General features: G+C 39.9%; 4 protein-coding genes across 4 annotated transcripts; 2 read left to right on the plus strand and 2 right to left on the minus strand.

Moving 5' to 3' along the window:
• Positions 1–5260: 5260 nt before the first annotated feature.
• LOC108813693 (dicarboxylate transporter 2.2, chloroplastic) lies at positions 5261–7613 on the plus strand (the record flags this gene model as incomplete). The annotated part of the gene is made up of 3 exons (XM_018586326.2): positions 5261–6070; positions 6526–7288; positions 7373–7613. Coding segments are annotated over 3 exons (1689 nt in total), but the record flags the coding sequence as incomplete, so codon positions are not given.
• A 1965-nt stretch (positions 7614–9578) lies between these two features.
• On the minus strand, positions 9579–10778 carry LOC108807317 (protein EXORDIUM-like 2). Its single transcript, XM_018579587.2, has one exon. The coding sequence runs from the start codon at positions 10721–10723 to the stop codon at positions 9818–9820; it is 906 nt and encodes a 301-aa protein (XP_018435089.1). The 5' UTR covers positions 10724–10778; the 3' UTR covers positions 9579–9817.
• Positions 10779–19001: 8223 nt separating this feature from the next.
• LOC130496378 (metacaspase-3-like) lies at positions 19002–21106 on the minus strand. Its single transcript, XM_056988401.1, has 4 exons — positions 20511–21106; positions 19741–20189; positions 19379–19540; positions 19002–19297 (listed from the first exon to the last, which is right to left on the minus strand). Exons 1-4 carry the CDS (start codon positions 20995–20997, stop codon positions 19238–19240), a joined length of 1158 nt encoding a protein of 385 aa, XP_056844381.1. The 5' UTR covers positions 20998–21106; the 3' UTR covers positions 19002–19237.
• Positions 21107–21793: 687 nt separating this feature from the next.
• LOC130496024 (uncharacterized) lies at positions 21794–23903 on the plus strand. The gene has a single exon (XM_056987759.1). It carries the CDS (start codon positions 21844–21846, stop codon positions 23881–23883), a length of 2040 nt encoding a protein of 679 aa, XP_056843739.1. The 5' UTR covers positions 21794–21843; the 3' UTR covers positions 23884–23903.
• Positions 23904–24311: the final 408 nt, after the last annotated feature.

Here is a 24311-nt window from a genome sequence, read left to right on the forward strand (position 1 = left end):
TCGTCCTTGAATGTTGGACCGGATTCCTCGAAATATCAATTGCACTTTTGTTGTCACAATACACAAGAAAGGGACCCGATTGCATTCCATAATCAGCTGACATCTGCTTCATCCAGATAAGTTGTGAGCAACAGCTACCCATGGCAATATATTCTGCTTCCGCCGTAGAGAGTGATACAGAGTTCTGCTTCTTGCTCAGCCACGAGATAAGATTGTTTCCAAGAAAGAAACATCCTCCACTGGTACTCTTTCTATCATCAGCACATCCTGCCCAATCAGCATCACAGTATCCCACCAAGTTCTTGTTGGAATTCTTCGAGTAATACACGCCCAAGCTCTCTGTTCCTTTGACGTACTTGATGATCCTCTTAACTGCATTCAGGTGTGATACCTTTGGCTTAGCTTGATATCGTGCACACACACTGACACTGAATGACAAATCCGGTCGACTCGCAGTTAAGTACAATAGACTGCCAATCATCCCTCGATAGAGCTTGACATCCACATCTTCTCCTGCTTCATCTCGTGCCAGCTTCAGTGATGTACTCATGGGTGTCTTAGACACTTTGGAGTTCTCCATACCAAATCGCTTTACCAAACTGTTAGCGTATGCACTCTGAGATATGAAGACACCTTTCTCTGACTGAGACACTTGAAGTCCAAGAAAGTACTTCAGTTCACCACACATGCTCATCTCAAACTCTTGAGTCATATTCTGAACAAACTCATCCACCAGCTTCTGTGACGTGCCTCCAAAGATAATGTCATCCACATAGATTTGAACAATGATTATCTCTTTTCCAACTTCCTTGAAGAACAGCGTCTTGTCTATACTCCCTCTGATATACTCCGCTTCTAACAGAAACCTTGTGAGTCGTTCATACCATGCACGCGGTGCTTGCTTCAACCCATATAATGCTTTCTTCAGTCGATACACATAATCATGATGCACTGGGTCCTCAAATCCCTTTGGCTGCTCAACATAGACTTCCTCCTGAAGGACTCCATTTAGGAAAGCACTTTTCACATCCATTTGATGCACTTTGAAATTCAGAATGCACGCCATTCCCAGAAATAACCGAATGGATTCCAATCTTGCAACTGGGGCAAAGGTTTCTTCAAAGTCTACTCCTTCAATCTGTGAGTATCCTTGAGCTACAAGCCTTGCCTTGTTACGAACTACTTCTCCATGCTCATCAGTCTTGTTCTTGAATATCCATTTAGTGCCAACCACGTTTACTCCTTTAGGTCTAGCAACCAGTTCCCACACATCGTTCCTGGTGAATTGCTCAAGTTCTTCCTCCATCGCGACAATCCAATATTCATCACGTAGTGCTTCAGTGTGTGTCTTAGGTTCTATTGATGAAACGAAACATGCGAACTGCACCATTTCTTTAAAGTTGATCACCTTTCCACGCGTTTTTCGTCCTTCTTCAATTCCTCCAATCACATCAGACTTCGAATGATTGCGATGAACTTGCTGAATCACTGGTTGCGGTACTGTATCTGAGATCGGACCTTCCTCAATGACTTCAGTCGCAGCTATGGATGATCCACCTTCTTCCTCTTCATCTGATCCCATGTCATCTCCTACAACCACAGACAAATCATCAAATACAACATTAACTGATTCTTTAATTGATTCTGTCCGTTTGTTGTAGACTCGGTATGCTGAACTAGACTGTGCATAACCCAGAAAAAATCCTTCATCACTTCTTGAGTCAAACTTCCCAAGGTAGTCCTTGTCATTCAGTATGTAGCACCTGCATCCAAAAACATGAAAGTAACTAAGATTAGGAGTTTTGCCTGTCCACATCTCATATGGTGTCTTTGTTGTCCCTTTTCTGACATACACACGGTTGATTGTGTAACACGCCGTGCTGAGTGCTTCAGCCCAGAACCTCTTGGCTATCTTGTTACCATGGAGCATTGCTCTTCCCATTTCCTGTAGAGTTCTATTCTTTCGTTCAACCACTCCATTTTGCTGAGGTGTCCAAGGTGCTGCAAACTGGTGAGCTATTCCTCTTGATTCAAGAAAGGTAGTCATGGCTTCATTCTCGAATTCTCCTCCATGATCACTGCGTATCTTCTTGATTCCTCCCTTTTCATTTATGTGTTGAAGCGCCCAGATTTTGAAACTTTCAGACACTTCTGACTTTTCCCTGAGAAAACGAACCCAAGTGAACCTGGTGTAGTCATCCACTAGTACAAACACGTACTTCTTTCCTCCGATACTCTCGGTTTGCATAGGACCCATGAGATCCATGTGAACTAGATCCAATGGTGCCTTTGCCTGAACATCTGGTACCTTTTTGTGTTGTATCTTGACTTGCTTTCCCTCATTGCATGCACCACACACAATCTTGTCATCGATCTTGAGTTTGGGTACTCCTCGAACCAAGTCGTTGCACACTAGATTCGTTAGATTCCTGAAGTTCATATGTCCCAAACGTCTGTGCCATAGATCAATATTCCCTTGAGCTGACAAGCACTTAACCTTCTTTTCCCACATGTAGCAGTTATTGCCAGATCTCACACCTTGTAGTACTGTTACACCATGTTGGTTTATGGCACGACAATCAATTGCTGAGAAGCACACCGTAAGTCCGTCATCACACAGTTGACTCACGCTGATCAGATTAGCCTTTAATCCTTTGACAAAGTAGACATTCACCAATTTAGGTACTTCTGAGTTACACGTTGTACCTTTGCCTTGAATGACACCACATCCTCCATCTCCAAAGGTTACCTTTCCTCCTTTTACTTTTGACACTTTGTCTAGATACTCAATGTTTCCTGTCATGTGTCTAGAGCATCCACTGTCGAAGTACCATGGTTCCTCAGATTCAGAATCACTTGACACTCGCGCCATGTTACATCGTATGGTGCTTCTCGGCTCAGTCACTATCTTAGGATACAAGTCGGTTTTCTTCATCCAGCCTCGAGAAGTCTTCCCTATTCTCCAAAACTTGTGTTGTCTCCATACTTGTTTGACCCGTTCCAGATACTTGTAGCAATATCTCTTGTAATGACCAAACTTCCCACAGAAGAAACATCCACTTATCTGAGCTGGAGTAGTTTGTGTCTTAGCTTCTTCAGCATGCGCAAAACCTCCAGACACAAAGCGTGTTGTACCTGTTGAGCTATTCTGTCTTCCAGTGTAACCAAGTCCCATCAATGAGTTTTCAGTTCTTCCACTGCTCAGAATCTTGTCAAGTTGCTTGGTTCCCGTGAGCATCTTAATCTTCCGATATTGCTGATCTAATTCAGCTTGAAGATCAGCTGCTCTCTTTCTTTCAGCCAGTAGTTCTTCTCTGAGCTCGTCCGCTTGCTTAGACAGGACCAATTTTTCTTTAATCAGATTCACACTTTCCTTAGCCAACTCAGCTTCTCTGTTGAGGTCATCCTTCAGCACTTGTACTTCAACTTCCAGTCGTGCCTTCTCTTTAGCCAATGCCAAATTCTCTGTTCCCAGCTTCACTAGCGTCTCTCGAACTTCCTTGTAGCTTTCATCTAAGTCATTTTCTTGCTCAGCCTCACTCTCAGATCCTGAGTCACACTCCACGATTCCTAGAAACGCCACAAAGTTGTTCACTTCCTCTTCACTTTCGCTGTCGGACTCGCTGTCATTGATTCCTATCATGGATTTTTCTGGCTTTCTCCTACCATCCGACTCGCACTCAGCTTGAGTGTGTCCATATCCCTTGCAGTTATGACACTGAATCTCTCTTCTTTTCACTGTGGGACACTCAGTTCGAAAGTGACCATACCCCTTGCATTCATAGCACTTAGCATCATTCTTCCTGTAGTTCTTCTCTGGCTCAGACGTCTTCCTACCTTGGCTAAACTTCTTCTGCCCATTCTCCACTTTTCGTAGAGCTCTATCAAACCTTCTGACCAGGAGACTCACAGGGTCGTTATCATCCATAGGCTCCTTTTCAACTGATGCAAGCGCAATTCCTTTTTCCTTCATTCCACCAGACACACTAGCTACTTCCATCTCATGAGCTTGTAACATTCCAACCACTTCATCAAATGTCATCTCGTCAGTGTTACAGGAGACGGTCATAGCTGCTTTGTATGCCATGAACTTAGACGGCAGACACCTCAGGAACTTCTTCACAAGTTTCTTCTCTTTGTATTTCTTCCCAAGTGTAAGTGCTTCTTGTGCTAGTGAGCTAATCTTTGAGCTGAAATCTCCAACAGATTCATTATCCTCCATCTTGAGCTCTTCAAATCTTGTTGCAAGCATATCCTTTCTAGAACTCTGAACCTTTGAGGTTCCTTCAAAATGCTTCTGCAGAATATCCCATGCATCCTTTGCTGCCTCGCATCCTTGAATTAGTTCAAACTGCTTCCTTGCTACACTGCAATGTATGACAGTTAGTGCACGAGCATTGAACTTAGCCATCTTGTTCTCATCATCAGTCCAGAGCTCCTCCAGTTTTGGAACGTCTGTTCCATCCTCGGCTCTTGCAACAGGTGATTTCCAACCAGATTCCACAGCCTTCCACGCCAATGGGTCAATACCCTTGATTGTAGCCTTCATGCGCGCCTTCCAGAATCCATAGTTTCCTACTTCAAGGATCACCTTGGAACTTATCACCAACTCGCGATAGCTATCCATCTTACTCCGCAGGATCTACCTGTTTAAATAAACAAAGCACAGATACCTGCTCTGATACCAATTGTTAATGTAAGATAGACAAGCTACGCTATGTAGAACACACAGTAGTACAGGGTTATTCAATTCCAAGAAATACGACTATATTTATTCTTTCAAAAGCTCTTACACGTTCTTCTTAAAAGCAATAAATCAAACAAGCTCAAGACAAACCTCGACTTGTTTGCTAGTCAACTCGTTCAGAGATCTAAGACAGACTCTGAACCACCTAAGCTCTTAACCCCTAGATGCTTTGCTTCTCCTTCTTAGGACGTACAAAAACTCTCTATTGCTAAAAGCTCTCCCTGTGTGTTAACCGGCAACACATTGCCAACGCTTCCTTTATATATCTTTCAGGAAGCCCTAGATCTAATCTATCTACCCAATGGAAACTTTCCATTTCTTCTACTTCATCGAATAAGCCAATCTTCCTTTTCTTTTTTAGATCGATTGCTTCTTCTTCAAGTCTTCCTTTAATGTCCCTCTTCATTAAATCTTCTTTTAATGCATCGGTCTTGATACGTGCTTCTCACGAACCACCTCTCTGATGTAGTAGTTCATGTCACTCTTCATGAACTACTTCAGCTCTGCTACATCATCGTCTTCCCATACACCTTCATCGCTCTCCTCCGTACCCTCTCAACCACCGCCGCTTCTTCGCCACTCTCTTATCTCTCTCACCGCCGTTCATTTTCAAGATCATTATCACTTCCTCACCCTTCGATCTCCCTCTACACCTCATCCTCAACCGTCCGATCACTCTCCACCTCCTCTCCTCGACTCACTCTACGCGCCACCGCTTCTTCCGCCTCGTCCTCGCCGGAGAAACAGAGCAATCCTCAGTCTTCTTCGCCGCCGCAGCTTCCCCAGGGAGCTAAGTTGATTCCTCTCGCGATCTCCATCTCAATAGGTCTCATCGTCAGATTCTTAATCCCAAGACCCGAGCAAGTGACGTCACAAGGATGGCAGCTACTCTCAGTCTTCCTCTTCACGATCTCGGGCCTCGTCCTCGGCCCACTTCCCGTCGGGGCCTGGGCCTTCATCGGCCTAACCGCTTCCATCGTCACCAGAACGCTTTCTTTCTCCACCGCTTTCGCCGCTTTCACCAACGAGCTCATCTGGCTGATCGCGATCTCCTTCTTCTTCGCTCGGGGTTTCATCAAGACGGGTCTCGGCGACAGGATCGCTACCTACTTCGTGAAGTGGCTAGGGAGAAGCACTCTCGGTCTGTCGTACGGTCTAGCGCTATGTGAGACGCTTATGGGTTTGATCATGCCGTCTACGATGGCTAGAGCCGGTGGGGTTTTCTTGCCGGTGATCAAATCCCTGTCTCTATCTGCTGGAAGTAAACCCGGTGACCGGTCTTCGAGGAAGCTTGGTGCTTTTCTGATTCAGACACAACTGCAGGTAAAATCTAGTGTTTGGCATTCGGTTTTCTGTTTTCGGTTCGGTCTGTTTTGATTATTTATTCAGATTAGGACAGAAACAAGACATTTTTCGGGTCGTATAGCTTCGTGTAATGACAGGTGCAGATAGGGTTTCTATTTCTTTATAAAACCGGTAATCTAATCGAACTAGAAATATTTTGGATTTGGTTCGAGTTTTAAGCTTAGAAATTCGAGCAGTTTGGTATTTTAATATTTTTATTGATAAAATATATTAAAATTTAAAGTAATTAAATAATATTACATTTAAAATATTTGAGTATTCGTTTGGTTTCGGTTCGATTTTGGTTTCTTAGATTTAAAAAATAGGAACGTAAGGGATTCTGTAATTTTCAGTTTGGTTTTGGTCTCGTTTTTTATGGTATGTGTCTCACTATTGATGACTTTAGTTGATGAGGTTTGTGTACTCTGTGACAGTGTGCAGGGACTTCTGGTGCGCTACTCCTCACATCAGCTGGACAGAACTTGCTATGTCTCAAACTAGCTAGAGAAGTTGGTGTGGTGCTCTCAAATCCATGGGTCTCTTGGTTTAAAGCCGCGAGTGTCCCAGCCTTTGCGTCTCTTCTTTGTACACCACTCATCGTCTACAAGCTTTACCCTCCTGAGCTGAAACACACACCGGAAGCTCCCGCTGCAGCTGCAAAGAAACTGGAACTGTTAGGTCCCATCACGAAAAACGAATGGATCATGCTCGGTGCAATGGCTTTCACCGTCTCTCTTTGGGTTTTTGGAGAAGCAATAGGAGTATCAAGTGTTGTATCCGCGATGATCGGTCTATCAACGCTGCTGCTATTGGGAGTTATAAACTGGAACGATTGTCTAAGCGACAAGTCTGCTTGGGACTCGCTAACTTGGTTTGCGGTATTGATCGGTATGGCTGGACAGCTAACAAACCTCGGGGTCGTTGCTTGGATGTCGGGTTGTGTGGCTAAACTGCTAGAGACGCTCTCCTTGACTTGGCCTGCTTCGTTTGGTATCCTTCAGGCTTCTTATCTCCTGCTTCATTACGTGTTCGCAAGCCAAACGGCTCACGCAGGTGCTCTCTATCCAGCTTTCTTGGCCATGCAAATAGCTGCTGGTGTCCCTGGGGTTTTAGCTGCTCTTTGTTTGGCGTTCAATAACAATCTCTCTGGTGCTTTGGCTCATTACAGTAGTGGACCAGCTGCTTTATACTATGGAGGTTTGTTCTCATTCTTCTTTTCTTAGTCAGTGAACATTTATACAGTATTCCTTTACATTATTTTTGTTTTGTTTGGATTCGCAGCTGGCTACGTAGATCTGAAAGATATGTTTAGACTCGGGTTCGTGATGGCTTTATTACAAGCAGTCATTTGGGGATGTGTTGGGTCTTTATGGTGGAAGTTCTTGGGTCTCTACTAGAAGAAGCCAGACAACACCGGTTTTACATTGTACTGACTTATTTTGTTGTTAATCCAAACTTAACCACAGTTTAGCAATTATATAACCGGACTTAGAGTTTTATATATTCATCTCAATTTCATTCACACTTCCATTAAACCCAATAAACCAACACTCTGGACAATGAAGCTTAGGCCAAAGATTCTGTTTATCTTGCGCGTTGCAGCTTTTACGTTTCATCTCCTGAACCTAAATTTAACTAAGTAAATCCAAAATCAAGAATAAAAGAACCAAAACAAAATGCAAATGAAGTTTTATTAATCACTTAATCACAAGTCTCAGTAATACGAAAGACTTAAAGCTCTGTCTATATCGAGCCTTTGAAGCTTTAATGTTATGTCCTAAACCTGCAGCTGTAAATGACATAAACAATGAAATGAATCTAGAAGTCAATAAAGACACCAAAATCGTTATCATGGGAAAGCGTTTATGTGTTTAGATTTTTATACAAAGCAAACCTTTGCAACAAGACCGATTACCAAACGAAATAGTATAGTAGACTAATTTGTAAGAAAGAGTATGTCTGATCTTCCTTTCAAACAAACATTGTTAAAAATAATTATGTGCCGTAGCCCTATAACAAATAGACCTTAATTGAACATAATCCTTACTAGCTTGCTTTTTCTTTAAGCTGAAAGTCCGGATCCACCAGAACTTTCAATCGAGTTTAGTTGTATCCTTGTATTTGATACCATTGGTACATAAATGACATATAAAGAAATATTTGGTGTAAACAATGCATATGATTTGGTATGAACAGTGCATCTGATATACGCACAGAGGCGGACCCACAGCTATAAATGGGTTGCAGCTGACACACCTTAAAACTATAAAAGTGTTGTTTGTTACATTGTGGTAACTTAAATTCGATAGCTCTGGTGGTGAATTTGCTTCTAGTGACACACCTTAACCAGGGTTCAAATGAGCATATAGCCCTTTTTTTACTTTATTTTCGTCTAGATTTAAAACCCATTTAGTTTTGACCCAGGTTTAAAATCATTCTGGATCCGCCACTGTATACGCACACATCATCTAAAACAGCAACATACTAAGATTGAATGAATATAATATAGATAAGCCTTTGTATTAACATTAAAAATTTAAAAGTTACTTTTGGCATAAATAACGGAATTATTGGAGAACTTCACCAAACACACTGGCCATCGTCAGGAAACACCAAATTTTTTTTTTCTTTTGGACAACAAAAATAACACCAAATTACTAAATTACTAACCTAATCCGCAACTGTTTTACCCGATATAAGAGGTTTAGAGCATAATTATCGCAACGTTCCAGCTCGTCCTTAAGGATAGTAGAACCCACAAAAACAGCAGGACCGAGGAAGAATATCGTTATATAAGAAACGTCCCAGCTCGTCATTTGTCTTCCGCCCTTTTGATATCTCTTTCATCTTTAGCTTTTTTTATTTTAAGGAATTAAAATTGTTCTTGCGATAATGTTGCCCTTACTCCCTCGTACATTTCATTTTTATTTTGTAACATATAACATAACTATGTTTTTATATAATTTTTTAATATAAAAAAAAGTTGGGGCCAAAACCCTTTATTCTCTCCAAATACAAAACACATCACATAATATTCGTTTTATCGGCTACTCGAACCAAAAATCTTTAGGTGTTATTACATACCTTATCTTTGTTAACTAAAAGATAAAATTAGATTAGTTTTAATCATGGTCATACAAATTATGTGAGATTTGTAATAGCAGACACAATTACGAGGGAGTAGTTAATTACACTATGGCGGACAAAAAGAAAGTAGGCTGAAACGAGTATTTTATTAAGCAATCGATTTGGTCTCTTTGGCCCCAACATCACCGAGAACAACTTATATTTTATACTCTCATCTTCCTTAGTGTTATCTACTTTTATCATCGAATTTAATACAAACAATAATGTTATGATTATCCTATACCCAGTCATTTAAAAGCTAGATTCCTTTAAATTAAATGTATAAAATTTGTATGATAAGCTTCAATCATTAAACTTCATTATTTTAATTGAGTGCATTAATATTTTTTTCTAAAAGCAGTGGAAACAAAATCATCATTTTATTTTATACTATGCATATATCTTCACGTTCAAGAAACATAATTTACACGTCATAACAAAACGACAAAAGCAAAGACTCTTCTTATCCACAGTCCAAACCCGAAAGCATATACTATTACACAAGCGCGAGTTACAACTTGTTTTGACTACATACGTTATCTAAGATCTCCTCATTCCTTCTTGAACTGTGACACGTGTCATACACTCACGTCCCTTGAATCAACCCAGAGTCTTGCACGTTGAGGTCTGTGGATCCCACATCGCCGGCAAGAGATATTTCCTCCCAGCGAGTCCACGAGCGTTGAAGCTAGACCCGGTCGTTTTGTCAACGAGCACTTGACCCGCGTAACCCGGGTAAGAACCCGGCCCGAACATGCCGGTACAAGCGGAGACAGCTTCGAGTGGAGCGGTTGGTGGGCCCTGGAAATACCCGTTCTTAAAGGGATTCGTGACGGTGTTAGCGAGAAGCGTGGCGAGGTTAATAATCATCCCGTCAACTCCGACGTCGCCGTTAGGAGAAACCAAAGGCGGGCCTTGTGGGCCGTAAATGGGCTGGTGAAACGGCCACGCGCAGTATCCCGGACACATCGTCTCGGCGTTTCCGACCCAGACGTAAGCCTCACCGTTGTTGGCTGCGCGGCGCGAAGTGGAGACGGATGACCCGTGGGACCCGCAACGGTTCATACAGAAACCCTCGACGTTAACGTCTTTCGCCGTTAAAACGACGGTTATCGAGCTGAGCCCGCCGTTAAGTTTGGCCGACAAAGCGCGGAGGTTAGGATTCTTGAGGTATTTTCCGAGAGGGTAGTTCTCGAGGAGGAGCTGTTTCCCGACGACGAGCGTCGAGGCTCCGCCTTTGTAATTCTCCGTCGTCTTCCACCAGGACGCGACGGAAGGAGCCGCTTCTTTGGAGCTGAGCGAGCGGATGAAGTCGACGATCACGGACCGTTGGGTGGGCGTGAAGCGACCGTACCAGACGAGGTTGACGTTGATGTTGCCTTTCAAGAGAGCGCCGTTGTGGTATTTGAGAACGAGCGGCTGTTCTTTGACCAACGCGGCGGAGGAAATACCGGCGATGGCGGCGAGGACGGTGAGGAAGATGGCGAAACGGTAACTATAAGCCATTTTAAGAAGTTTGTTTTGTAAGATAGTTCAGAGGTTTTGTTTGAGGTTTTATAGAATGAAATGAATACAGAGGCCAGAGGGTATTTATACCACAAACGTAGACGAGCGAAACAGCTGTCGTAGCATAGGTGTGGTTGTCCGAAAGTGCCACGTAGAGTGGTATGAATGGATGGTAAGGTCTTTGACAGCCTGGAAGGTGCGTCAACTGTGACGTGGTTAGTCTCCATAGCGTGTATTAAATTTAAGTGATGCTTAGCCGATAATTTTGTTATTTTAAAGAAGTTTTAAACTTTAATCTTACGCCATGCGGAGAGACATGCTCGTCCATGCGCATTTGTATAAATTTTTAATGAGTGTAGACATTAGACAATGTAATACAATTAAATAAGCAAATACATATATACACATATATGAATCTTGAAAATTAGATTAAATTGGATAGGTACATTTCATAGTCTTTAATTCTTTTTTCTTCGAGCTGTCATAGACTCAAAAGTCTTAGCTATTAAAACATTTTGAAGTTTATGAATACAAACCGAGTATAGTTTAAATGCAAAAGCCCATTCTGAATTCGAATGCAAGGATTAGTCAAAAAGAAATCAGATGCAAGGAACTTAGTATAAAATACAGCTAGCTCGAAACTAGTATTAAAAGGTGGCTATAAATTACATCAACTAGTTGTTTCAAAAAGTGGATGTGGTTTCTCTGATTTTGATACCATGATACATTCTTCAACAGTTCAACATGTACATATAGTCAAAAACCAGATTTCAGTTATAAGAGATGCATAGAAAACCTAAAACAATTACTTTTAAAGAGAATGTTAAATTTTATATTTTATATCACTGTTATTAAATTTCTAATTGATCTTTTGTTTAAAGTTAAACAAGCACTAGTCTCGTCTACCCTTATATTTTTATATGGATAAATTTATTTGAACGAGTTAATAAATTATTCACTGGTTTTCCTTAAGGAAAACATATGCGAACAAATATAGATTTTTAGGTCAGCAGCCAACAATTACGTGTTAAATGTCACTATTTAAAACTTTCACTAATGTTTTCCGTATATTGGCATCATGGGTCATGCACTCATGGCTAGCAACGGTTCTGAGATTTCAAAGACAAACAAATAAAAAGAAGAGTGTCCACTTTGTTAAGAAATATAAAAATTGCAAGTATAATCATTTGAAGCTTCCATAAATTGACCCTTGAAACTTCATAACTATACTAAGCTGATAATTTGAAATAAAACCTTTTAGATTACGTAATCTCTCTCTCTAGTTTTCCTCTGACTTCTCTCTAGAACGTTCACACCGTCGTTAATCAGTCTCCGGCCGGCGATTACGGCTCTCCTCGCTGCCGCCGGTCCGGTCATCGTCTTTCTTTACCTCTGTTTTTTCTTTTTCTTTTTCTAGTTTACGGTCATGCATCTTAGTCTCCGGTGGTGGTCCGTCTTTGTTTTTCCGGGAAACGGTAGCGTATGCTCCGTTCTTCGCCGGCGGTTGACACTGGGGCCATACCGTTTCCGTCTTCGGTATTGGTCGCCGGCTTCTGATTCCCACGGATGCATTCGGGCTGAGAGTAGGGTGTTTCGTTATGGTGGTTGGTGGCTGGATTCAGAGGAGATCTCGGCGGCGACGATGGATGCTCTCTGAAGTTCGAGCCCTTGAAGATTGACGCCGAACCCTATACCTCTAATATTGTCGTTGGAGGTGGTTTCGGCGTCCTTTGGTCTTTTCCCGGTGATTCCAGTGGTTCTCATGTCGTTTGGTTCAGCGTCAATCTCTGTTTGGAATGGAGTTGGTGGTTTGAAGCTCCGGTGAAGATGTGGTTGTGGCCCCAACGGCGAGCTCGAGCCGTGTGAGAAGACGAAGCGCCAGTGTCTGATACGCGTCTCCTAGGCGGTTGTGGTTTCAACACGTGGAGGGGTGTGCTGCAGGGAAACGGTGCGGTTGTTGGGTCACGATTTTCCATTTGGGCTTCGAGCGTTTGGTGTTTGTGGGCCTTTTGGTTTGTTTAATGTAGTTTGAGCCGGGTTTGGGCCTTTGTAATATTTTACTTTTTCTAATAATATTTCAGATGTCAAAAAAAAAAAGCTGATAATTTGAAATTTCTGTCAAAATTTTTTTATTAGGTTTCCTCGACTTTGTCCAAAGAAGGCTTTACACATTTGTCATATACATGATCTTTTACGCAGCAAATACATAGACACCATAATTGTTTGGCTGTACTAGAAGAAGAAGTCATTACGCGTTTCAAAGCCTAGAATAGTTTGTTTGTCAATAATCAGAAGAAAATATTTAATTATTCTCTTATTTAAAAACTAATGATTATTAGTTCTGTATTTATTTAGGGGAGGTTCCTTTGGAATTAAAGGGCGCCACTGAATTCAAGAAAGTGACAAGGGATCTGATACCGTGTGATGATCGTTTTTACTTGGGGGAGGTCCCCTCCACACGGCTCTACCTTTGGTTTCTGCGGGGACCACCACACGAGTGATACGTATTTACTTACGCACAGTGTATATGTATAATACTATACATTGTACATTTATATAGACTTGTAAACAGTTTACGTATGTATATAGAAAAATACGGTGCACTTGAGTAAATTAGTCGTGTAGCTGGGGAAATAAGATAGTATTAGATACGCCTCCAGGATGAGTACGAACCACGCCCTTATTACAGTCCATTATTGGTCTATTATATCATTTTCTTTGACGTTATCTTACTTGTCAGTACTCGAGAGTAATCCAGGGTTATTTTGACACGTTTAAAATCTTACTCCTGCTGTATGTGAAAAATGAATATGTAAACTGTAGAAGCAACAAATATCAAGAGTGCATGAGTTAAAATTTCCTTATATATATATATATATATTGCTAACTACCGTAGCTAAGCAGCACTAGTTCATGTTGCTTGCAGCTTCTGTATAATAATTCATATCCTTTGTTGGTATGTGAGCAGTGGCGGAGGCAAGAAATATTCTTATTGGGGTCAGTGATCTTAAATTGGGGGTAAAAAGTATTTCAGAAAGGAGACATATACAAAGAACCTTTGTAATTTACACTTTTTTGAGCAACAAACATTTTATTTAAATAAAGACTTAAGAGTACAAGATTAAAATGAGTTTAAGCCCAAGGCAATATGTAATTTACACTAAATTAATTTTTTTTGTTGGGTTCAGTGACCCCACCCTATTGAACGTGCCTCCGCCACTGTATGTGAGTAACTGTAAGTTGTTGCATGAATGGTATAATATATATATATATATATATATATATGGGATTCATAGGATCATGACCACACTTTAGGGAGTCATCATTTTGATTTTTCTTTTCCTGATGTCAGCATTTGGTTTTTAGCTTGGCTTGTTTCTATTTTAATTGAGCTGAGTGGAAATATTTTAGCGTCTTTAGCAATTTAATTTGCGGATACAAAGAAAAGTTGAGCTTAATATATCACAGTCAACATATTTTTGGCCGACATACTTCCAAATTCACAAGGACCAGTACATTATTGATCCCATCATCTCAATTCTCAAGCTTTTCAGTTTGTGTCGCTAGATAAGATACAATACATTATACATCTAACCTGTAACCTGTGTCATGAGTTTTAGATATATTTTGCACAAGAATACTATATTTTTAGTAAAATATTAACTAGGAATGAATGAGGCTCATAGTTAAAAAGAAAAATCATACTTAAGACAAAACTATTAATTGAATGGAAACAAACAAGAACGAAATATCTAACAATCTAAATCTAATCAATGAAGTAAAGGGGGAAAATGTTTAAATAAGTGAAAATGTGTAAAAGAAGGTAAAGGAGTCCACGTGCGGATGAGAGATCGAGTAGTCGGCACGGAAAGACACAAAAAGAAAAAAGAGTTGATTACAGTATAGGACACATTTTGAGTTTCTATTGCATATTAAGACACTTTCTGCTTGTAAGACACTTTGTGATGGGCCCAAAGAGAATGTAGACTATTATACCCTCGTTGAGACAAAAGAGAAATTGACTTATGATTTAGTCATGGTTTAGTCACATGAACTTTTTGTTCTCGTTTCAATTTTTTTTTTTAAATTGTTTCAAAATAGTTTGAAATAATTATTTTATTTTTTATCAAAAATTTTGGTTATGATGTGGATGTCGACACCAACTTGATTATGGATAAAAAAAATCTTTTAAATTTGTGGATAGAGAATTGAATCTTAATATGGTGAATAGTCATTCAAACACTAAACATAGATAAAAAAATTGTGACACATTAAAAGGCTATAATATAGATGACAATGTGTCCACAATCTCAAAGATCAACAAGTTAATAAATTCAAACCAAAAACAGTCAATTACATGGAGAAAAACAAAGGTTGGGTGATGAAAAACAAAACTAAACAAACCAAGAAGTTAATAACTTCAAACATGTCCAACAAAAAAAACAAAGCTCAAAACACTCGATCATATTTGGATAGTGTTGTGGAATATAAAAATGTGGATGGCTATACTTGGAACATGAGTATGTGAAAGTATTGTAGCAGAGAGATGTGGATGTTGATGGTGGTTATTTTTATACTCTGTAAATGTTGTTCAGAACGTCATGAATGGAACTGTGAACAGGAGGCCAGATACCTGCCTCAGTTTCTAGGGAAAGCTCAACTGTCTCAAGAATATAGAAAGCTATTTTGTTCACATAATACGAGATAAATCAACCTCCACTTTGGTGATTTGCTCCTCCTTCCATTCTCCACCATGTCCATGTCGCCTCCACCTTTGTATCCCTCACAACTTTTACTTCCACCGTATCCACCACCACCTCCACCTCCTCCTCCTCCTCCCTGAGTAACCATCTCCACCACCACTGAATCCACCTCCGTTATGGATACGACCACAACTTCCAATTTGGTATCCACCGCCATCATAGCCGCCTCCTCCGTATCCACCACCTCCGCATCCATAACCACCTTAACCTCCACTCTAGTATCCACCTCTACTTTTACCTTCGTATCCCCCACTCTCACGTCTTCCACCTCCACCGTATCCACCTCCTCCTCCTCTCGAGTAACCACCATTGTATCCACCTTTCACTTTCATATCCACAACCACAACCACCACAACGTCCACTCCAGTATCCACCGCCACATCCACCACGGCCTCCGCAAGTTGCTCTCGCTTCCACTCCCGTTTTCAATTCCCGTAACGGCGGCGCAGAAGAAGAAGATCAAGAGAAGGTTAGGGATCCGAAGATCCTATCAACTCAAGACTGGAAATTTTCATCGGCGGAACCAGAACGCCATCAAAATTGATTTGCAGAGCAATCTTATCATCAATGTCTCTATCAAAATTGACACATCGTAAATAGTGATGAAGGCAGCAAAGGGCTGAAATCTTGCACTGTTACTCTCATACGCTGGCACCAGAGAAGGAAATTGCAGTCTACGAACATAGCCAAGCCTTGGTAATCTGACATCAATTAGAAAAAAAAATTAGGGTTCTATCTCTTCATCGGGAGAAGAAGGACAACTAAAGAGATTAAAGTTACTGATTGGAGATAATAATTGGGAAAATGGAATTTTTCTCTTTTACTTTTTTTTAGACTTTAAACAATTAATCAATAAACCAAAATATTTTGGTTGAGAAAGCAACGAAAGTAACGACAAGAATATGTTGATGGAGGGCATATATGACAATCAACACCACTAAAATATGTGGCAAGTGGATTGTGTTCTTTCTTGTAATTAGAAACACAAAAAGTGTCTCTGGAGGTAAATTTTTCAAGAAAAAACAACAACGGTGAACTTATCCTGCAACCTCATACTTTTGAACACAATACGTGTACTATTTTCCGAGATATTGATGTTGTCCTAATTATTTTTATATCACCTTGTCTGAGACATCTCTCAGTAGGACGAATCAGTTTCTGGACGTGACGACGTGACCTATACCTTACACATTCATTTATTGCAATTGCTATACATTGTCAAATCTACAACAAAGTTACGGAGTTCAAGTTTCATGAATTTGGAAAACAATTTGACCCGTAACGTAGCCTACTAGACCACTCGTTGCTAGATCATAAACAAAACGAGTGTTTATCCACGAGTGAAACTAGTTTTAACTTGTCTTCTTTTATGTTACTTCCTTGTTTTTTCTCTTTTTTTGCCAAGGAGTAACAAAACTCTAGATCTACTATGCTTGTAAATCTTTTTCATATCTATGATATTTACCTTTTAGAAAAAAATGAGTGTTTAATTATTGATGTCTATTTGTTGCATATAAGCAAAGCCAATTCGATTTTAGTTTTTAACAAGGGGCTATGCATGCCGTATATATGGGGAATTAGTCAACAAAGTTGGCCGACTCGATCTATAATTACTATTTATTTTACATAATTCTATGAACATTTACAAAGTGTTAATAAGGCATATTCCTCTCTAATTCCTAACTTTTTGACTTTAGGGGAGAGATTTTGTTGGTCGACCGACCCACTTTGGCTAACCGTGTGTTTTAATATTTCATTTTCTACGTGATAGAACCAGGGGCGGACCCAAGAAGAGGGTGCAGCACAGCCCCATACTAATTTTTATTTTTTTCTTTAATAATTGATTTAAATTTACTTATATATCTCTAACCTATATATAAATTACACTCTGTGCTCCATATTTTATAAAGTTCCCAGTCTGTTCCTGGATTAAACAATATCAGTTGTGTAACATGATTACTAATAGTATTATCAAAAAGCAGTGAAAGTTTTGCGGAACGAACCATAACAAAGTATATAAGTAGAGTTTTTGTTTTGCTTCCAATTTTGTTGTGAAACTTGGCCAAGCTTGAAACTTTTTTATCATCATAATCGGATTTTTGCAATTTGTTCTAAAACCCTGATATTAATTATGGATATTAATTCTGTGACATGCCATAAAAGTAAGTTATAGTATAATAATATACCGATGATATTAATATGAACTAATAGTTTAATTTATTGGACTATATAAATCATGGTTAGTTATGTATGTCTATAGGGAAATCAATTATTTACTTGCTTCGTACGTCAATGACAAGGGCAATAGTGAAAATTACAAAGCAACAAATTAAACATAATAGTTTCATAACTGAATTTGGATTTATATGAACAATATTAATTCAAACGATAAAAAGTCTTCAACATTTTTTTTTGCCTTTCATATCACCCACCTGACAGCCTCAGCTTATTTGGATGTAGCGGATGTATAACCAAACAAATTATAAAATGAAATATAATGTAGCATATAAGAAAACATGGATCATTTAGCTCATTGGATAAACTCACTCACTCTTACACATCAGAGCAAACGATTATCTCTGGCATCTTATTACGGAAATATATAATCTAAACCTAGCTAATTAAACGCACGTAACCATGGTGAATAATTGGATTTGGGTATATAAATATATATATCCAAATCAATTATTTACTGTGATGTGTTTTACGCACAAGGATTTAAACAAACAGAAAAAAACCAAGAATATAACACAGACTATATTATAATAATTTGTGACAGTATTGCCGTGGTATCATTACTATATGGGTCTATACATGTATGGCTGTATCTGTATGTAGTGCTATGGAGAAGAAAATAATGAACAACCAACAAAGTTGTCAAGTTGTTATATTTAATAATAGATATGCTAGTTTTTTTAATAATCAGTCAGATATTGTTACAAACATAGAGGTTATCCTGCCGTGGATCAACCGACCAGTTTTTCGTGTTGATTTGTTCACGAGACCAACCCCTTACACACTCATGTACTAGTCTTAGTATACGACCATACTTAATTAGCATGTATCATACGTTATCCCCACGACTAAGAGTCCACTTTCCTGGAATCTTCCCTATCCTTTGCGACGAAATTTACAAAAGTTAGGCAATAGTTCGATTAAATAAAGTAAATTCATTGTCTAGTGTATTATTCATGTCTAGATATCGAGAGTTTTTTTATTCCCAAAAACATGAAGAAGAGAGAGGTTGGCACATAAGGGTCTAAGAGCATGAGCATTGGTGGTCCCTTAAAGGATTCTTTAAGCGGGAGAGACCACCGAAACACAAGGATCGAAGGAGAAAACAGAGAAAGTCTCTTATAATATTCACGAACAAAAAAAAAAAACTTAAGGAACTTCCCTAATTAAGGGATTTGCGGAAGTCCCACCAATACTCATGCTCTAATATACTGAAGCCCATATCATGTGTTGTTTGCTGTCAAGAAATATTGTGTTCATGCTGTCCATGTAATTCTTCCTTTTATGACCAGTTCTTATTGTATTGAATCAAAGTATAGCTATTACATTCTTCTCTATACGTCTTTTTCTCGTATTCAATTACTTTAAGCGAATCAGTTATTCCCTTAAATATTACTAATTATAGCTTTATTAATACAAAGAGGACGTTGCAGCTTTCACATGCTTGCTTCAGACATAGAGAAGGTAGGATGTGGACAGCGTTTCCGAGTTATTTGCAGAATATGTTAAACAGCCTTCAGAGCACAAACTTTGTCTTGTATATGTCAAATTTCTCTGATGATGTTAGCAGTGGCTCCTGCAAGCAACTCAGGAAGAACACAAGATTCAGTCATTCACAACAATGCGAGTTTTCAGATTATACAGGTTAGTTACATACCGAGGACTCATCAGAGTCTGTGTATGTGAGGCGAGACTGAGCCTCGCGTATCGAAGAGCACATTAGGTTAAGCAGCTGACCATACGTGGGTGCTGGTCCAGCAGTTTTCACCGCGTTTATGAAGCTATAAGTCATGGCTCCTGCGTTCTTTCCCGTGAACACCTACAACAAAGACAATGATCTTGTTAACAATACGGAGATGGAAGTCAGACTGTCAGAGTTTCACGGCTAACCGCTAAAACGAAAAATAATATTACATGCAGTGGTTTCGGGTTTTGGCCCCAAACCTCCTGGTATTAAAAAAAATACAGATATATATATAGTATTGTGATATAATTAATGTTATGTCTTATAAAACATACAGGAGTGTAACCACTAGCTTCATCATCATCACAAGCACTGAAACAGAAAGCTTCTCCACCACCTGTTCCTTTGTAAAATCTCCCTGATCCTTGATGCTCCCAATCATAAGAACCATTCCTCTCCATCCTGCAAACGAAGGATAAGTCAAAGACAGTCCCACTGTTACAAGCGTCGACCACAGCGTGAAGCTTAGCTCCATGGACTAATGGCCTCACGAGTATCTCGTTAATCTCGTCATCGATGATTTTTCCTTCTGTCTCATGGTCTAAAGGGATCAATGCTTCATCTTGACCGTCGATCTCATCTCCATCGTAGTCTTTCTGCTGAGCTCCGTGACCAGAGTAGTGGAAGAAAAGTGAGTCTCTTGCTCTGTTTCCTTCAACTAACCATTTCATTGCCTTTCTCATGTTTCTCTTCGTTGGTATTTTTTTGGGACAGGCTTCATCTTCTGCAATAACAGCAAACACTCATCAGTGCCAGTTTAAGCATAAAGAGCGAACAATGCCACCGTTCTAATCCTCTCTTATTCATTTATCTTTATACAAAAAAAAATGAAAAGGACACAAAGTAACTATTTTATATGACTGTATTTTTTATTCATCATAAATATTATAAAATATTATTTGGAATATTTTTAAAGCATCGAATTTTTTTTTGACCAATGGTCCATTAAATTATTGAGCTGGTCCTCAATTTTTAGGGAAATAAAATTTGCTTTAGAGAGTTGATAAAAAAAAGAGTTGCTTTAGAGAAGTGAAGAAGAAAGAACCTGTGAGCATGAGAATAGATTCAATAGGGAAACCCATTTGTTGAACCAAGAAACTTCTCATGGACTTTGCATCACTAATGCAACCTTTCAAGCTATAGCTTTTCCCTCTATAGTTAACACCGCATAAAACCGCTCTCTTCTTCCCAAACGGCGAAGGAAGAGCCTCGAGCAACCTGGGCGGTGGTGGTGGTGACAGCTGAGCCATCATCATCTGTGGTGGTGACCGTTGAACCATCATCTGTGGTGGTGACCGTTGAGCCACCATCATCTGTGGTGGTGACCGTTGAGCCATCATCATCTGTGGTGGTTGTTGTTGTCTACGTAGCTGTTGAAGCCCATAAATCATGCGGTGCGCACCGCGCAGTACATCAACGAGCGAGTGGAGCTGCGTTACGGTATGGCAAGTTGAGCATTGGATAGCACCGGCGCCCGGTTGAGCCCACATCCATCTACCGCAACGGCATCGTACTTCTCTCTGGCTAGACATGTATTGAAGGGTATAATTTGTTTTGTGTTTGATTTATTAGATCAAATGAGTTTCAAGTGATGAGGTTTTATAGAAACATTACAACGTTGTTGTATATATTCGTCTCGAAAAGAAAAAAAATGTGGAACGTGTATTCGTCCACGTAATTAGATCAATTACTGTTATCTACAATGCTTCCATCTTACGTGAATCAATTCGAAAATAATAGTTCAAAAATTCAAACGGAATATGATTCTTTGGAAAAAAGAGGAAGGAATTTTCATCAGAAAAAGGAAAAAAAGAAGAAGAGTTTGATCTTTCTCATTTGTATATATAAAATAATATAATCGGTCACTTCCTTGTGAATTTCCTTGCAAGTTGATTCTATTTTCACTTTTTCTTTTTAACAAATTGATTAATCTACACACATAGTGTACCAAAGTCATCTAATGTACGACATGTCCCCTGTATATATATTCCATTCGAAAAAATAGAAAAGGGGTGCAACAAAGTCGAGTCAAGAACACAACCTGAACATATACTAAATGGGCCGAGACCCACAAAAATAATAAATTGACCCCAAAAGATTAAACTACTGACTACTGAGTATTGGTTGCATGATTATTTATTTACTTTTCCGAGTAAAGCATTAATTAGAAAAGGAAATAATAAACGACGATAAAAAAAGGAAACATTGTTTTTCCTTTTCTTTCTCACCAAAATCAAATTAGAAACGGAAATAATCATTCACATAATCCCCTATATAATAAGCTAGTTCGATCTCTGTATTCTTCTTTATTCTCATAATATCTGAAAACCTCAAACATAAAAAAAAAAAAAAGAAAAATCATAAAAGCAAAATACGTGATGGCTTCTTTCGTTAAAGATACACAAGTGAAGCTACCAAGACCAACGCGAGTCAAGAACAAGACCCCAGCACCGCTCCAAATCACAGCCGAGCAGCTCCTAAGAGAAGCTCGAGAGAGACAAGAACCTGATCAGTTCCTGCCACCTCAGCAGAACATCACCGACTCAGCCGAGTTTTCGGACTACAAACTCCGCCGTCGCAAGGAGTTCGAGGACCGTATCCGCCGCCCAAGACCACCTATCTATGTATGGTTAAACTACGCAGGCTGGGAAGAGTCTCTGAAAGATTACGCACGTGCCAGAAGCGTGTGGGAACGCGCCTTGCAAGGAGACTACAAGAACTATTCACTCTGGCTCAAGTACGCGGAGTTCGAGATGAGGAACAAGTTTGTAAACTCCGCAAGAAACGTCTGGGACCGAGCCGTCACGGTTCTACCGCGCGTGGACCAGCTTTGGTACAAGTACGCGCACATGGAGGAGATGCTTGGGAACATCGGTGGAGCTAGAGAGGTGTTCGAGCGGTGGATGAAGTGGTCGCCGGATCAACAAGGCTGGCTCTCGTTTATTAACTTCGAGCTTCGGTACAAAGAAACCGAACGCGCAAGAGATGTCTACGAGAGGTTTGTTCTTTGTCATCCGAAAGCGTCTTCTTATATTCACTACGCAATGTTTGAGGTGAAGGGAGGTGAAGTCGCACGCGCGAGGGAAGTGTACGAACGCGCCGTTAAGAATCTTGGAGACTGCGATGAAGAGATCTTTGTAGCCTTTGGTGAGTTTGAAGAACGTTGCAATGAAGTGGAACGTGCTAGGGATATCTACAAGTTTGGTCTTGATCGTGTAGGAAGAGGAGATGAGCTGTACAGAAAGTTTCTGGAGTTTGAGAAACAGTATGGGGACAAGGAAGGTATCGATGACGTCATTGTTAGGAAGAGAAGGTCTGAGTACGAGGATCAAGTGAGGAAGAACCCTTTGAACTATGATGCGTGGTTTGATTACATTAGGTTAGAGGAAGAGGAGGGTTCCGTGGGGGACAAGGAAAGGGTCAGAGAAGTTTACGAGAGGGCGATTGCTAATGTTCCACTGGCTAATGAGAAGCGTTACTGGAGAAGATACATTTACTTATGGGTTAACTATGCTTTGTATGAAGAGATTCAAGCTGAAGATGTGGAGCGTGCACGGCAAGTATACAGAGAATGTCTGAAGCTTGTCCCACACGCAAGCTTTTCTTTCGCGAAAATATGGCTGCTCGCTGCACAGTTTAAGATCAGGCAGTTGAATATCACCGCTGCTCGGAAGATACTAGGGAATGCTATTGGTATTGCTCCAAACAAGGACAAGATCTTCAAGGAGTATATCGAGATCGAACTTCAGCTGGGAGAGATTGATAGATGCAGGAGACTATACCAGAAGTATCTCGAATGGTCTCCTGAAAAGTGCTACGTGTGGTGCAAGTTTGCAAAGTTTGAGAGGTCCCTCGAGGAAATAGAACGAGCAAGAGGTATATTCGAGCTTGCGGTAGCTCAGCATGCTCTCGACTTGCCCGAGTTGGTGTGGAAAGCTTATATTGACTTTGAGATGTCACAAGGGGAAGTAGAGAGGACACGTGCTTTGTATGAGAGACTCTTGGAACGTACTAAACATTACAAGGTTTGGGTTAGTTTTGCAACATTTGAAGCTGGTGAACAAGAAGAAGGTGATATTGAACGCAAAAGAGAGTGCATCAGACGCACTAGAGCGGTTTTTGACCGAGCCTACATGTATTACAAAGACCTTACACCGGAGCTGAAGGAAGAAAGGGCAAAGCTGTTGGAGGATTGGCTTAAGATGGAAGTGAGCTTTGGTATGCTCGGGGATGTTAGCATTGTAGAGTCAAAGCTCCCTAAGAAGCTCAAGAAGAGGAAGTCAATAACCGGAGAAGACGGTTCGGTAGAGTATGTTGAATACACTGATTACCTGTTCCCTGAAGAGTTGCAGACTTTGAACCTCAACATTCTTGAAGCTGCTTATAGATGGAAGAAGCAGAAGGTCAATTCTGTGTGAGATGTCTTTAAATCCTTTGAATAAATATGAAAATGTAAACTCTTTTGATAAATAAAAAGTAGTTCGAAAAATTAATGTGTTTGTTATATATTCTTTACTTCTTCTCATTTCGCTAAGAAGAATGTTCTTACAACTAATGTTCTCTTATCTAAGTTCTAAGCAATTCCACATGCTTTGTTTTGATTATGACTTCATTTATTTAGAAGTACTTTAAATACTAAAATATACTATTGATGATGACCATTACATGATTGAATAAAACAGAGAAAGAGATGCTCTGTTTTTTTTTTTCGAAAGAAAGGGATGCTCTGTTTTGCTATACAAGTAGAGAACCTGTGATGCTTTATCAACTTTGTTATACTGTACGCACACAAGTCTAATATACAAGATTTTCCTGAGCTGTGAAGTTTAACCCCTGATATGTAATT

The sequence above is a fragment of the Raphanus sativus genome, chromosome 6, assembly GCF_000801105.2.
Source record: "Raphanus sativus cultivar WK10039 chromosome 6, ASM80110v3, whole genome shotgun sequence".
NCBI classification, from domain to species: domain Eukaryota; kingdom Viridiplantae; phylum Streptophyta; class Magnoliopsida; order Brassicales; family Brassicaceae; genus Raphanus; species Raphanus sativus.

Bases quoted from the DNA above. Each gene is read 5' to 3' on its own strand.
- LOC130496378 (XM_056988401.1), bottom strand. From the start codon at position 20,997: ATGTCTAGCCAGAGAGAAGTACGATGCCGTTGCGGTAGATGGATGTGG. The intron at 20,190-20,510 runs GTTCTTTCTTCT...CTGTTATTGCAG, and splicing joins ATCTATTCTCATGCTCACAG to AAGATGAAGCCTGTCCCAAA. The intron at 19,541-19,740 runs GTATGTTTTATA...TCTTTGTTGTAG, and splicing joins AAGCTAGTGGTTACACTCCT to GTGTTCACGGGAAAGAACGC.
- LOC108807317 (XM_018579587.2), bottom strand. From the start codon at position 10,723: ATGGCTTATAGTTACCGTTTCGCCATCTTCCTCACCGTCCTCGCCGCC.
- LOC130496024 (XM_056987759.1), top strand. From the start codon at position 21,844: ATGGCTTCTTTCGTTAAAGATACACAAGTGAAGCTACCAAGACCAACG.